Source organism: Trachemys scripta, chromosome 9 (assembly GCF_013100865.1).
Source record: "Trachemys scripta elegans isolate TJP31775 chromosome 9, CAS_Tse_1.0, whole genome shotgun sequence".
Classification (NCBI taxonomy): Eukaryota; Metazoa; Chordata; order Testudines; family Emydidae; genus Trachemys; species Trachemys scripta.
In genome coordinates, this window is record NC_048306.1 from 28,247,848 (window position 1) to 28,261,081 (window position 13,234).

A 13,234-nucleotide genomic window follows, 5' to 3' on the forward strand; every position below is an offset into this window, starting at 1 on the left:
TCAAACATATATAACGGGTGTTTTTACAATCATACAACGGGTATAATTAGGAGTTATGGAATAAAAGAAGGGATCATTTATGCTGAACTTCATAGGAAGCTTCTTGACAGATCTATTAGGCTGTGAAATAGTCTCCCAAGGAAAGTCTCAATGCACAGGTCAATTAAAGCTAGACTGGATAAAGAACTAGTAAGTGCACAACAGGGAATAATCCTACATTAGCAGGGAGATTGAGTAGATAAAAGACCTTTCCCATCTCTCACTTGTGAGAAAATATGTACTCCACATTTAGAGACAGTAACTGTGGAAGAGGATAAAGGAAACTTACCACAAACATCAAGAGATACTATATACCCTTCCACAAGAGTTTTATCCTCCTCATGTGACATGGCTAAGTAAATGAACCCCACTGTACAACTCTTCTGCAAGAAACTGACAAGTGATCTCAGCATGGATAACAGGAAGAATGGAGGGAAAACACTGGTCTTAGTTAGACTTAGTTATAGCAACAAGAATATCTAAAGGACATGCAAGTTCAGGTTAATAGGGGGCTATGGGCACAAAGTTTAAGTTTTCTAATACTGTCACCTCCACACAAGAACTTGCAAGACAGGGAATAACTTCCTCAAAAACAAGCCAATTTTCACAGGTGCGTGTTTGTGACTTATTAGGCCTCTAAAAACTATGTCAGCCTTCTCTAACTCAGTCTCAAACTGCTGATGGTAACCTGTTTCATCAAGATTAAGAATGTTTTTGTATTATTCTGCACCCAACCCTGCAGTCCTGTTACTTATAGGAAAATTACCCTCGAGTTTAATGGGAGTTTTGCCTGCATGAGGACTGCAGAATAAACAATATGGTGATCAAAGGGAGAAATTCATGTCCTGCTTCATAGGCAGAGTTGTAATGTACAAAGGCCTCAAGAATCCATCAGTATCCAGTGACACTGTAAATTCTACAGAAAAAAAAGATGTACTTTTGACAGCAGTCAGGAGGATTCAGAAGCTATAAAACCAACTTTAATGGAGAAGTTCATTAATGTTAACAAGTAGGACTAAGTAGCTGTCTATTAGAAGTAGAGGATTGGAATAAAAAGGAAGTTTGTATCTTACCTTTCCAAATGATCCCTGACCAAGAACCTTAAGTAATTCAAACTGTGCGGGATCTGCTTTCTCACACCCTTCTTTCACATGGTGGGTAATAGGAATTTCTTTCACATTTCCTTCATCCTGTTTTAAAAAAAAAAAAAAAAAAAAAAAAAAAAAGGGGGGGGGGGAAAGGGGAGAGGGAGGAACTCAACACAACACTGAAAAGTATTGAAATAGTTCTCTCTTACAATATGTATATACAACTACCTCGTATATACAACTACCTCAATAATTACCTATAAAATGCAGGAAAGGGCACTAATGTTATATTTATTATTTAAAAAGTACTTTTCCTTACTGTTTATATATATTCTCCTTTAGGAATCCTGAACCTGAAGTCTGTTTCTTCACCAAATTTCCTTCCACTAAGACAATATTCTTTATGGAAGGGTTGTAAGTAGATGATGGATTGTAACCATTACAAGTTTCCCAAAATGAAAGGAATTACAGCATCACAATAGAGATTCTATAGCTAAGGCTGAGGTGGCACTTCCATTCTAAATCCCTGGCTTCAGTTCCTTTTAGCTTTCTCAAAAATCACCATCTGGGCTGAAATTTGCGCTTGGCCTTGGCCAAAATATTGTTAATTAAAATTTACTGGGGATTCCTTCATCTTTTTGAGTTAACCGAGAATAAAAGCAAGAGTCCCGAACAAACAACAAATGAGGTTATTGACCTGAACAACAGAAGAACGTGCGTCATTTGGTGACAGTCAACTGGATCTGAATAGTCTAACTAAGCTTAAGAATTCTTCATCCAATGGAAAAGCCACCCCTGTGATATGTAAAACAGTTCACAGAAAGATCAGTCTTTGCTGTGATCAGTTCACTCTTTTCAAAGTTGAGTACAAATCTGATGTAGGGTAGGAGATTCACCAGGTCTTCAACTACTCTAGTTGCTTCTTGCAGGGATGGCACCTTCGCTCATAAGCAGTGCAGATGATAGTATGAAAATCTGTGGTGCAGCACAAAAGCAGCTACTATGAAGAAAACCCTGGGAGCCAAGGTGAAACCAAATGAGATGATGTATTGCTGATGTATTTAACCCAAGGTGAATGAGAGAAACTTCTGGTGAGCCACACAGTTAGAATATCAAATAAGCATCCTTCAAATGAAGTTAAGTGCTTGGGTCTACCACAATAATAGAAAAGGTCATTTGAGCCTTGAAATATTTGAAGGTGGAAGAGATCAGATCTGATGAGAAAAATGCTGACATTTCTTGAGCACTGCAAGCAGAAGTGAATAGGCTCCAGAGAATCTTGCCTGAACTGGCATTGAGCTCACTGCTTTCAAGTCCTGGAAGCGCCCAATTGCTACCCACTTCCTCCATATTAGTTCCTTCCCATGCTCAGAAGCTATGTCTTGAGGGAAGATAGCTAAAACTCAATACATACATTATGATATTGCACCTCAGATACAGGGGTGACGGGAAGAGGAAAGCCAACCCTGTCCTTTATGGGAGGATTGGCTTTCTGGCATCAAAATTTTTCCATGGCCAGTTTGAGGAATGGGAGAGCTACTGCCTAATATCATGCATCAAAGCGTCCAAGGTCAGATCTAAAGAGTCTCTTGAGGCAAGAACAGATATGGGAACTCTTACAGTGCTTCCTGTAAATAGACAATCTTTCTCCTTAAGGTCTTGATTTAAGGTATCCCCCCAAAAGCCTCTCCTTTGTCAAAAGCGACAATAAGATGTTGTTTTGTTTGGAAACCTGATAGCCATATTCAAAGCTAGAGGGTCCTTCTACTCAAATTAACAGGCAGGAGTAAGGAAAAAAGTGTACGTTTCTGGGGGAAGTATCAAAGTCAAAACCCAAGGTTAGGAGTTAACTCATGAAGCTTTATGCCCAGACAAATAGGTTAATTTTTTCCTTTGGTGAAACTTTGGTTAACAACTGTAAAGTTAACTCTCTCTTGTGACAAAATCATTTCTCCTTTAACTATATTAAATGCCCAGAGACTTTATTAACACAGAAATAAGGTCTCCTACTGGTTTCTCATGCCCTTCCAGAACGAGAAGAGTGGCTAAACTTAAACTTCTGAAAGGTAGAAAATACAAAGTTAAGGTACACGCCGGCCCTGGAATGTAGCTTAACTCTGCTTCTTCTGGAGTTGGCAACAACCACTGGAAATGGTTCAGTAAGGATGCTGCAAAGGTTAAACAAAGAAAGTGGTAGATTGTCCATCTCTTGATGTCTTGAAACCAAGACTGGATGCCTTCATTTTCCTCCCTTCACCATTCCCTCCCTAAAGGTCTGCATGGTTTCATACTCGGAATAACTGATACATATTTCGTTTTATTAGATGCCTCATAACTGATCTGAAAGATCTCTTCCCAATGTAAGTCACCAATCTACTGCAATTGTCTAGGCACATGAATCTTGCCGGCTTATAGAGAATAAGAACAGAAGAGAAAGAGGGATGAAAAGAAGAAAAAATAAATCAAAAGATTTTTTTTAAAAGAATCATCACCACCCCCTCTCAGTTGTAGGACAGCACCTATCTCCCCTTTTGTGGAAGTGCTGGGAGTGGTCACTGCTACTGAAGCTTATGAACTGCTGAGGTGGCATCTTCATAATGCTGGCAAACAGCTTGAAAATTTGAGTGCAGGAACAAGTCAAAGCAGAGGGATTTTAGGAGTAAATAGAGTGATTTGCATACACAGTAAGATTAGTAAGAGGTAAACTGTACATCTATAAGTACTTGCATTCGGCTAAAAACACTAGAGTACAAAGATCCATACACTGTACAACTGAGAATTTTGCAAGCTAGCTACCCAGAACCAAAGTGTGCAGGTGAATGGGGACAGTCCAGTTATGCAACAGGAAACTTACCGTTTCTGCAAAATATGCTGTTTCACCAAAACTGAAATGTTTAGCAGAGATGTTTCCACAAAATTTTAGTTGGAAAGGTTTCTGAGTCCGAGGCAGAGAGAGATAAAACACAGTTTAGCTCAGGGGTTCTCAAACTGGGGGTTGGGACCCCACAGGGGATTGTGAGGTTATTATATGGGGGGGGGGTAGCGAGCTGTCAGCCTCCACCCCAAACCCCACTTTGCATTCAGCATTTATAATGGTGTTAAAAATATTTTAAAATGTGTTTTTAAATTTATAAGAGAGGGGGTCGCACTCAGAGATCTGCAATGTCAAAGGGGTCACCAGTACAAAAGTTTGAGAACCACGGCTTTAGATGAATTGTTTGGGTACAGGCCTGGGATATGAAAGACCCTGGTTTCAAGTCCCTGCTCTGCTCGACTTGCAGTGACTTTGGATGAAAATTTTTCCCCTGAAGCAGACAGAGCAGAGATTTGAACATAGGTCTCCCACATCCCAAACCAGAACCCTAAGCATCAGGTCACAGAGCAACACTGACATACCTTCCACATGTCTTCTGACAAATCTGTTTTTCTCAAAAATCTTTGAAAAGTCTGTTTTCATTCCAAAGCAGAATGAGAACAAATTTTTAAATCTCAAAAGCTACCACAAAACAGAACTGTTGTGCTCCAGTCAGCTACACTGATTAGCATTTCAGCATAGCAAATATTAATCCACAAAGTCTGAGGGCACTGTAATAGGAGAAACTTTCAGATAAGAATTGAGCATTTGTTTTTCTCTCTTTTCCATTTCTTTCCACCTGTTAAGCCAGGGCTGGACAAACTACAGCCCGCAGGCCAGATCCGGCCCGCCAGCTATTTTAATTCAGCCCTCGAGCTCCCGCTGGGGAGCAGGGTCTGGGTCTTGCCCCACTCCGACGCACCAGCCAGTGAGTAGGATCAGGGGCTGCACCACACGGCTCCCGGACGCAGCAGCATGCCCCCCCCACCCCGGACCCTACGAATAGGGGCAGCCGGGGCTTCCGTTTTGCACGCTGCTCCCGCCCAAAGCTCTGCCCCTACAGCTCCCATTGGCCAGGAACTGCAGCCAATGAGAGCTGCAGGGGCGGTGCCTGCAGAGAGGCAATGTGCAGCGCCGCCTGGCCGTGCCTCCGTGTAGGAGTTAGAGAAGGGACATGCCGCTGCTTCTGGGGGCTGCTTGAGGTAAGCGCCGCCCAGAGCCTGCACCCCTGAGCCTCTCCCTGGGCCCAAGCTCCCTCCCAGCCTCCGAACCCCTCAATCCCAGCCCAGAGCACCCTCCTACACCCCAAACTCCTCATCCCCAGGCCCACCACAGAGTCCTCACCCCCTCCCCCACACCCCACTACACAGCCCGAAGCCCCCTCCCGCACCCTGAACTCCTCATTTCTGGCCCCACCCCAGAGCCTGCACCCCCAATCAGAGCTCTCACCCCCTCCCGCACCCCAACCCCAATTTTGTGAGCATCATAGCCCACCATTCAATTTCTATTCCCAGATGTGGCCCTTGGGCCAAAAGGTTTGCCCACCCCTGAGGTAAGCTAAGGAAGCACAGCACAACTTATTACATTTCCCTAGCCTCCACTTTCATACCACCCCTCAGTGTATTCTGGTGGGAGCAGCTGGAAAGCTACTTCATTTTAAAGAAGTCTGGTTCTCTCTATCAGCACAAGGAAACAGCAGGTGAACCACACTGGTGCAAAAATCCCTAATGTAGACAATACATCCAAGCCTCAGTCCATCCAATACAAGAACCAAAAACGCCTTTCCAATTGGTTTTCATTCTACGCATATCAGGTATTTAAGGCTATGTCTACATTAGCAAGCTAACAGCAGCACAGCTGTACCGATGCAGCTGTATCGCTGTAAGATCACTCATGTAGCCATTCTATGCCGACAGGAGACAGCTCTCCCATCTACATAATTAAACCACTCCCAATGAGCGGTGGTAGCTATGTCAGTAGGAAAGCGCCTCCCACCATAACACTGTCCACACCAGCACTTCTGTCAGTGTAACTTACGTTGCTCAGAAGGGTATTTTTTTTCCACACCCCTGAGCAACATAAGTTATACCAACAAAAGTGCTAGTGCAGACGTAGTGTAAGTTTTACTTTAAACAAAAGGCAGGAAAGAAATACTAGCAGCATTCAAGTTGTCTGGTGACAGCAAGAATTTTCTTAGTTATACATTTAACTGCCTAATGAAATCTTAAATAGCTGTTGATGCTTCACATGAAGACAGAGAAACATTTTACTTAGAAGCCTTTCTATTTCAACATCATGGTCTTCATTTTTGTTCCTTAATACTTAGAACATTTGCATGAAAACAAATTTCTTAAGAGTTCATCTGCTCTTATGTTTATCACCCACCTTGAATCATTATCCTCTGACATCACAATTGGTTGCTGTGGAAACTGACAGTTATTAAATGGGAAGTCAAGAGAAAAATTTGTTTTTCATGCTAATGTCAATTCAAATAAAGAATAAGTCGATATAAAGCACCCTTTATAAAGGTAAAACATTTATTTTAAGAAGCAGCTAATTTATTTTATATTTAGTATACTATTTAGTTAACTACTATTAGAGAGTTGCAACTTGGCACCTTTGCTTGAGCATGCAGAGACCTCTGCAACACCCGCATCAAAGAATGAATAGGTAAAAAAAAAAGTGCTCAGTTTTACCTTTTGGTGCATAAAAAAATTAACGAATTCCAATGCTGCTTTTAAAATTTTCAATTAGGTGAAGCAACTACCAAAATGTGGTACATCTGCAGTGGGTATTTGCTCTGGGCATGTCTACACAGTCAGTGCACAGCAAGCCAAGGTGTGAAACTACTACACACTAGTTGCCATGAAGATGCTCCTATCAGGCACTAGAAATTCTGTAGTGCACTTTTACTTTTGGGAGTAGCTTCAGCGAGTTAGTTTGCGGCAAGACAGTGTGCTACAGATTCACACTCTGACTTGTCCCCACTAACTTGCCCTTTGCAAATGCATTTCACCACAAGTTTAATTCCACATAATCTGACCTTGATCATAAGCTTTAAATTTTAATATTTTTCCCCAAAGGGACACTCTCAGATTACAATTTTTCCCCAACAAATCTATTATTAAAACTGAAAATTTCTAAATGCTAATTTATTTTTCACCATTCCTCTTTATTCATTCAGGTTGAATACTGAAAATATATTAACACGTTTCTATTTTATTTCTAGTCTAGTCTCCCTCGATTACAAATCTGCTTAAGTGCTTTTGTGCTTTGCTGCCTGGGCAACAACATCCATTTCAGGGCTTAGCATGTGCCAAGCCTCACTGACTCGCTTGCTTGCATAACAGGTAGTTAGTTTCAACTGCTTAAAGTGGAGGTAATCCAGCACCTACAGTGATACCATTATCAGTTCTGGCTTGTTGCCCAATAATTAAGTTACAGCGTGAGGGGTGTTGGCTCCAAGCACCTCACAATCAGATCAAGCAAGCTCTGAGAGATTCCTTTAGTTCACGTAAAGCAAAGGGCTTTGATGCAACCCACTGCTCATCTCCGTTTACCATGTGGAACAGATTTCTACCAAATTGGAGGCTGTTTACTCCATTGTGCTGGAAGATGTACATACATAAAATAAGCGTTGTTGCCCCAGGCTTACAATCTACACCACTTGAAGACTCAGATATTTTGGTAGTAATGTAGTAGCACACAGACTGGCTATTATTACTTATAAGGTCTATTTGACACCTCTTCTCCAGCTGCCCATCCAGAAGCTATGGATATCATATTTGCTGAGAAACTACTTTTCCCATTATAAATTTAGGCTTTTTACTGTGGAAAATTACTTAGTTTCAGGTTGATTCCACACAGAAAGTACCAATATTCAACATGTTTTGGGGATGTAATTTGACAAAACGTTGGACAGGATCCGTCTTTTGTACAATATTTCTAAAAAGGCCATCTTCACAGAAAGGTCAAAATGACTATACCTTTGTTTTCAATAGGCAAGTTACACAACTTAGTATTTATCTTATGGGACTGAAAGACACTTCAGAAGATGTACAGCCAAACTACCAAAACAACTGCAGTGAAAAGGGTGACTGAAGTTTTCAAAGTCAAAATAGTAATACATTAAGCTCTATCACCCAACACAAAATCTGCCATAACTGACCAAACAATGTCAGAAAGAATCTGGTCCAATAAAAGGTATTGCGGCACCCACTTTGTGTCTCAAACAATCCACACAAGTTCAGTATCCCTGTTCTAGCACCTGATGCTTCAGAGGGCATTGAAAACCACTTCATAAAAACATCTAATCTCTTGTTTAATGTAGGATAGAGCAAGACAAAGTTCTTTCCTAATCCCCGCCAGTGAGTAACTCATGCCCTGAAGCTTGACAAGTTTTCTTCCTTTCAAATCAAACTAAATTGATTCAACAACATGGGCTAGATCAATCAAAATATTTAAATTAAGTGGGTCTAGGAAGATTCACAGAATATTTAAGAATTCCTAACTAGCAGCCCAGGATCCAAACAGCCAAATAAAAAGAAACAGGCCACGATTTTTTAAAGTGACAGACTGTCAATTTTTGGGTACCCAACTTGAGACTCCTTTAAGGAGCCCATTTTACAGATAGAGCTGAGAGTCTTCCTCAGAACCTTGAGAAGCAATGCAGTGTAGAGAAATAATTGAAAATGAGCTCTGTTCCCAATAAGAAAAACATCTATCAAACTTCAGATGCTTGCTTTGAAATAAAACATCAGATATGTTGCTTTCAGGCTTGTGGCCAAAAGATTCACTCCAGGTATCTTAAAGAATTGCACCTATAAATATCAACAGCAGAGTCAAGCTCAGTACAGGACTCTTCTACCTTTTCCTTCAACCCCAAAGAATTGAAAAGGGAGCATTATACCTTGACCTAAATGGAGATTTTATGAGCCAGTCGTCTTGGCAAGGTTATATGTTACTTATGAGGATAAGGATGATCAGTCACCATCACCAGATATTAAGTGAACAACTTTGTGGAATGCAGGCAGCACAAGATATAACATCATAAAATGGAAATGGTTGTTGCCCAGTTTAAATCTGATACACATCCCAGGCATACTTCTGATCAATATTTGGGAGCAAGATGTATACTTTCATGCCTTGATCAGGAGAACGCCTGGAAGAAGTTATGCTGAAACTGAGGGCCATAATCCAATCTACTAAACTGGAGAAGGGATAACATTTTCCAGAAAAAAAATGAACGTTAAGCATCTCAGGAAGATGTTTCGTCAGCTTTCAAAAGTCAAGAATGGGGTGCAGGCCTGCTTTTTTCTTTGGAATAAGAAAACCAGAATTAATCTCTTTGCTCTATTATGTATCTACTGTAAAATCAACAGTTGAGATCATCCCACAGAAATGAAAGATTAGGAAAGGGGCTGGGTTTTGACCTGGCCTCCAACTGGAAGGCAGCCTCATTCAGTCATCTCCAATTGTTTATACTGCTTGCTTTGTGGCTCAAACCACGGTGCACAATTCCTACAGCGGGTAAATTTTTTAAAAGGACTTCCCCCCCGGCTCTATGCAAGCAATAAGCATCCAATACTATATTCATCAAAATGTACTTACATTGTAAGAATATGGTTCTCCTTCTTCCATGGGCTCATCCACCATTTTAAGACCATTCAGCTGGGAGGGAAAAAAAAGATTAAACATCAGCAGCAATGTTAGAGAGACAGGAGTAAATTAGAATAGCATTACAACACAATTCCAACAGAAATACATTCATTGCCAATCTGATTAATATTATAAAGCAAGCAAAAATGAAAGTTGGGTTTCCTGTTGGATTGACAACTGCAATTTTGAACCAGGTCAGACTACAAAGAGACACCGGCTTATTCATTTAACAAACTGCTTTGTAAATGTTGGTACGTTTGCTTGTTGACTGGGGATTAATTTAAAATAGAAGCTGTGCATAACACTTATGTCAGACGTTGCATACAGTGCCTTCCCCACTCTTGCTTGGAAATGTCTGCCACACAGTTTAAGAAACTGTAGCTTGCCAATGAGCTAATTTAGCGTTTAAGGAGGAAAGATTATGAACAGGTCTTAGATTTATCAAGAAGTTAAAATCAAGTATAAAATCTGTGTGTACTGGAATACTTTGAAAAATAATTTGAGATTGCATAACTATATTTCCTTAAAGTAATTTTGAAAATTGTTATATTTGCCATTATTCAAATTATCTAGATAATTCTAGCTTGGCAAATAGAGTAATTCTCAAACTTGGTGAGGTACTACCATGTCTAGTGGATGAATTGAGGTCCATAGGATTTTTAAAAATTGGGAACAAAGAATTATATAGATGCCACAGAGAAGGAAACTAGTCTGGGAACAGATCATTTTAAACAGCTGGTATTTAAAAGGAAAAGGAAAAATAGGAGTAATATTGTGTAGATTTAATAGAAACAATTTGTAAGAAAATGAAACTAGTTTAAATAAAACACTACCCCAGCCGTAACAGATAATCTTCCTTTTTCAGCTTCTCAACCAACTAAAAGTACAGTAAGCCAACATACTAAACATATTTAATTTATAAAATTAGTAATAGAGATGTCCTGTAGTTAAACTTTTCCCTCTTATTAACAAACACTAAATTTGGCCTAACAGTTGAAACTTAAGAAACACAAAAATAAAAGGATATGCCCTGCTTTAACATGCAATGTATTAATTTAAAAACTGGAAAAACCTGGTGAAAAGGGTGAGGCCAATTATTCATTTTGATATAGTAATTACCATGCAATTCAAAAAACTAGTAATTATCACAACATCTCCACCCTCATGTGGCACACACATCACTCAGGAAAATGTTAAATAATATAAATATTATGAGAAACATGTTAGTAAACCTCATTTTTTTGTTTCTGGACATGAAAATTCAAGCAATACATTAGATTACACAGCTAAATACAAGCCAGATTTTAAATTGTATCTAAAATATCAAGAGAAAGATTAGAATGTTTACCAATACATCTCTTCCTTCACTGTTGCATGTGATTTTTAGGAGAAGTTTAATTCTTGAATTAGTGAAATCTGATGCAAACTAAATCTGAAATCTGGTTAGCAAGATGCAACCCAGAAAAAAAGCAGTAGTATTTTTATTTTTTTTTGTTTTTTTTAATGTACTCAAAATGCTGTTCAGTGCAAAAGTTGAGGTTTTGGCTAACTTCAGTCTCTTCCTAGTTTTTTTTATTTTATATATCTTTTTATCAGAGTTAGATGATTTTTTCCACATTAAACAACTCTCTCTTAATTTGACCGCTGGTTAATCAGATGCTAGTCAGTTCTGCCCCCTCTTCCTAACAACATGCACACACTCCACTCCCTCAAGACTGCAGATCCCTATGCTACTACCTGAAGTTTCTGGATACTTCCAGAACACTTTTAAAAACAGCTTGCTTCTGAACTGTATACAAAAAGTCTTATAAGTGAGAAACCTTAGAGGGGAAAGTCAACATGCTACCACATGCTACCTGGAGCTGTGCGCGTGCATGTGCATATACACATACACATTGTACAACTTCTCTCTTGTGCACTCTGCCACTTGATTTACCAGACTTATCAGTCTTTTATTATTATTATTATTATTTTACTTTTAAGTAAATTTAGTGTTCATGAAAATTGCCATAATGACAACTCTGGAGAGCGAGCATTGTTTATCCACAACAGAAGTACAATTCAGTATAAGCAGAAGCTTCTCCATGCCACCCTGTTCTGGAGGCGCCGTTGAAGGTATCAGGTGTTACTATCAATCTCGACTGGAACGTAAAAGGCTTTGTATCCCATATACAATACCGGAACCAAACAACTACTAGTTTTAGAGGTTTTAAATAATACAAATGTACATATTACTTTCTCCATGAAAGACTTTTATTAGACAACATTTTTGTATGCAAGTCATCATTACAATCAATGGGTTAGTGATCTTGTTATTGATCTGTGGACCTTCTATAAGGCACTCTGATATTAACAGTAAGGTGTGGACAAAACTTCAAACCTGGTTACCTAAAATTAAGCTCCCGGATCCATATTTAGGCACCTACACTTTAGTGGCCAGATTTACAGGCATGCCAAACACTTGTAGACCCCCATAAGAGCTCAACTTTAGGCAAGCAGGCATGAAAACTTTGGTCAACGCCTAGATGTATTTCCCCCCCCAAAATCTATTATGCTGTTTGTTCAGCATACTTTCCACACATCCTGCATAACCACACTTTTGCATTCCTGTCAACTCATATACAGTAAATTACTGAATTTAATGGCAGGTAGTCAAAAGTTACCTTAATTAGCAGTTTCCTGTTATATGTTTTGTCTCTCCAATACAGTATTTGTTTTTTCTGTCCATTCTCTCTTTCTTTATCTAACTTTAAAACTCACTCTATTGGGCCCAGTGAAGTATACTAGAATATGTCACATCCCAAGGTTGTTGCTACTAAACCACAGTTTCACCTATTGACCTCTGTCAATGTGGCTCACTACTTAGGGCTTCATAAAAACAAGCTTTTGGCTCACCAAAACTTGACTCACCTACAGTGTGCACTTTTAAAATATTTTTCAGATAAGCTTTCAGATCAATTCACACACATGACTGCAAATGTAAAGACTAAAATGTTGCAAACAAACATTTTCTATCATCCTCAAATTCCACCTCTCTTGTCAAGCGTTTACTAGAGAAATTTCCTTTTAGTTTTAACTCTGTATACCAACTTTAGTCCAAAGAAATATTCAAGTTTATAAATCTGGTTTTACAGTCTGACATTGTTGTAGACTACAATGCTGAATTATTCACTTGTGAACTATAACCACCATTCCTCAAACAAATCCTCAAATAAACCCATGGACTGCAAACCACAATCCAGTAGTTTTAAACAAGGGCACAAACTTTGTGCTATTGACCTACAAAAAGTCAAAATTATGACAAAATAAGTCACAAGCTTTTTAATATTCTGTAGTATTACTTACATTCAGCAAAAGTTTTAATATTCAGCATTATGTATTACCTTACACAAAATGCTATACAGCAAATACTAAATAAAATATCAACCCTAACTCCCACACTTAAAGAAAAACAAAACAAATACTAACTTGAATTCTGGCTTTTCAGATTACTTTTTTCAGTAGAAGTTATTACTGCCAAGTCGCTTATCCATTGAGATATATTCAGCTATTTTTAATAAAGTTGCTGATTATCCTTTGTATATAACAAAGGAAT

At 39.1% G+C, this 13,234-nt stretch overlaps 1 protein-coding gene across 1 annotated transcript in view; it reads right to left on the reverse strand.

Moving 5' to 3' along the window:
* LOC117882584 (ribosomal protein S6 kinase alpha-6) overlaps positions 1–13,234 on the reverse strand; it is an 81,600-nt gene that overhangs the window by 57,224 nt on the left and 11,142 nt on the right. The window contains exons 2-3 of the mRNA XM_034781063.1: positions 9,592–9,651; positions 1,113–1,229 (exon numbers count right to left, since the gene is read on the reverse strand). Of these exons, the coding sequence (XP_034636954.1) occupies positions 1,113–1,229; positions 9,592–9,651 (177 nt within the window). The remainder of the gene's footprint in view (positions 1–1,112; positions 1,230–9,591; positions 9,652–13,234) is intronic.